The 2,211-nt window shown below is 33.2% G+C and overlaps 1 protein-coding gene across 2 annotated transcripts in view; it reads right to left on the minus strand.

Annotated features, from left to right (window-relative positions):
- Nucleotides 1-902: 902 nt before the first annotated feature.
- The window catches only part of LOC107721874 (SH3 domain-containing kinase-binding protein 1-like), a 47,791-nt gene continuing 46,482 nt past the window's right edge, over nucleotides 903-2,211 (minus strand). Inside the window, exon 19 of one of the 2 annotated variants that reach the window (XM_016530050.1) lies at nucleotides 903-1,588. In XM_016530050.1, coding sequence (XP_016385536.1) covers nucleotides 1,550-1,588 — 39 coding nt within the window. In that variant the 3' untranslated portion in view covers nucleotides 903-1,549. The remainder of the gene's footprint in view (nucleotides 1,589-2,211) is intronic. The other variant, XM_016530051.1, reaches the window with a different exon arrangement.

Here is a 2,211-nt window from a genome sequence, read left to right on the forward strand (position 1 = left end):
GGTCCATATGCACACTACATGCAGATGTTGTGTACTTCTGAGGGAGGATTGAATGTTTGTGTGTATCTGAGCTGCTTGAGGTGTATGATCTTACCCTGTCTAGGAGCTGAACTTAAAATGACCTTCACATAAAACATCTCACATATACATGACCTTTAAAATGTTTCATAACAGTAACCCCTATCCAAACACATTTCTAGGAATTTAAAATCTGATCACAGATCAGCTGTTTATGCTTGGATGGAGGTTTCTGATATGTTCTGGAAAGGGAAATGAGCTTTCTATTGTTATTCTCATTTCAGACGGTCAGTAAAGAGGACCAGCATGATGGACTAGTTGATACTAAGAAATTTAGGATAAATAAATAAATCTAGTTAAAGTCCCCATGAAATCAAAATTGAAGTGTTTTGGCTTTTAGTATTAATATGTTAGCCTTAAGGTTATCTATTATGGAGGACCAAACCTGCAGAAATTAAATTTATATATATATATATACACTGAACAAAATTATAAACGCAACACTTTTGTTTTTGCCCCCATTTTTCATGAGCTGAACTCAAAGATCTAAGACTTTTTCTATGTACACAAAAGGCATATATTATAATTCATTCTACAAACTAAAGACATTTGAGTGAGATTGTTATTTTCTTACATAATTTCCTAAATATATACAATGCGTTTATTAAAAATAAATTTTTAAAGTTGGTAGAACTGAACAAGTAATAACAATAATAATAAAAATAATTGAACTAACTTTGTGTTTGTGTGTTTATATGAATGGCATCAAGTAGGTTCATAGGCATTTAGAATAAACAAAGAAACATTGCAACAACGTTTTGAAGTTTTTTTTTTTAATAAAATCTGCACACAATTGCATTTAGTACATTAAAATATAAAAGTATATATAGAAGATTTCAAAGAAATAAAACAAAATGTAAGTTTTCTCATTGTCATCACCAACGTAAAAGAAATAGGAAAGACAGAAAAGTTTGGAACGCTTCAAAAAAACAAGGCCTCAATGTGGGGTTGCTGTGGAAACCGCAAGCAGTGTGAAATTAAATCCACCTTTGCATATAAAGAAAATAACAGAAGGCGTCCAAGTCAAAAGAAAAGAACTTAAGGTGAACAGTATTTAACGCACTGGTTTCTCCTTCATTTGATGTGTTCTCTGACTAGCGTTCAGAGGCAGTACCAGAGAGGGTGATGATGGGGTAACTGTGTCAGTTGTGCAGGAGACCAGCTAATCCCCGTGGCAACTGCTATCACCCGTCTCCAGGTGTGGGTCGTCGGCACCCTTTAATCCCATGACCCACAGTAAGGCCACACCCGGGCAACGGGTCTGTGAGTCAGCGGCCAGGCTGAGCACAACACGCAAAAAAAGCTTCTTAAAAAAACGAAAGCAGAAAGAGTACAAGTGAATGGGGGGTAAACAGTTATTTTCTTTAAGCAGTTGTTCTGATACATTGTTCTTTTTTTGGCACAGTCTACTTGGGCTGTGGTGTGGAACCTCAGCCTGATCCTTCATCTGATACATCCAACATGCTTGAGTTCATTTGGACAGGGATTTCTTAATCTGCTCCACTTCCATCTAAAACAGACAATAAAACAAAGATGCGGCCAGTTAAACACAGTCACAGGACATAGAAATGAAATAAAACATACTTAACATTATGTCAGCAAGATTGTTTGATGTTCAAGAATCAAGAGGCCAGGACTAAATTTATTTGATCAAATGATACAGTAAAAGCAACAATATTATGAAATATTTTTTCATTTTAAAATATCTGTTTTTTTATTTTAATATATTTTAAAATGTAATTTATTTCTGTGATGCAAAGCTGAATTTTCAGCATCATTACTCCAGTCTTCAGTGTCACACGATCCTACAGAAATCATTCTAATTTGCTGATCTGGTGCTCAAGAAACATTTTTTTATTATTATTATCAATGTTTAAAACAGTAGTGCTGCAATTTTTTTTGTGAAAACTGAGATACATTTTTTTCAGGATTCTGTAATGAAGACCAAAAGAAAAGCATTTATTTGAAAATTTTTGTAAACTATGTAAAAAAATTAAAAATAAGTAAAACATCTTTACTGTCACTTTTGAACCTTGCAATGTGCCTTTACTGAATGAAAGTATTTATTTATTTATTTTCCAAAAAAAAAAAAAAAAAAAGAGAACTCCAATCTTTTGAATGGGAAAGAAAGTT

This window comes from Sinocyclocheilus rhinocerous, unplaced genomic scaffold (genome assembly GCF_001515625.1).
Source record: "Sinocyclocheilus rhinocerous isolate Xijiao unplaced genomic scaffold, SAMN03320098_v1.1 scaffold90, whole genome shotgun sequence".
In the NCBI taxonomy this organism is placed as follows: Eukaryota; Metazoa; Chordata; class Actinopteri; order Cypriniformes; family Cyprinidae; genus Sinocyclocheilus; species Sinocyclocheilus rhinocerous.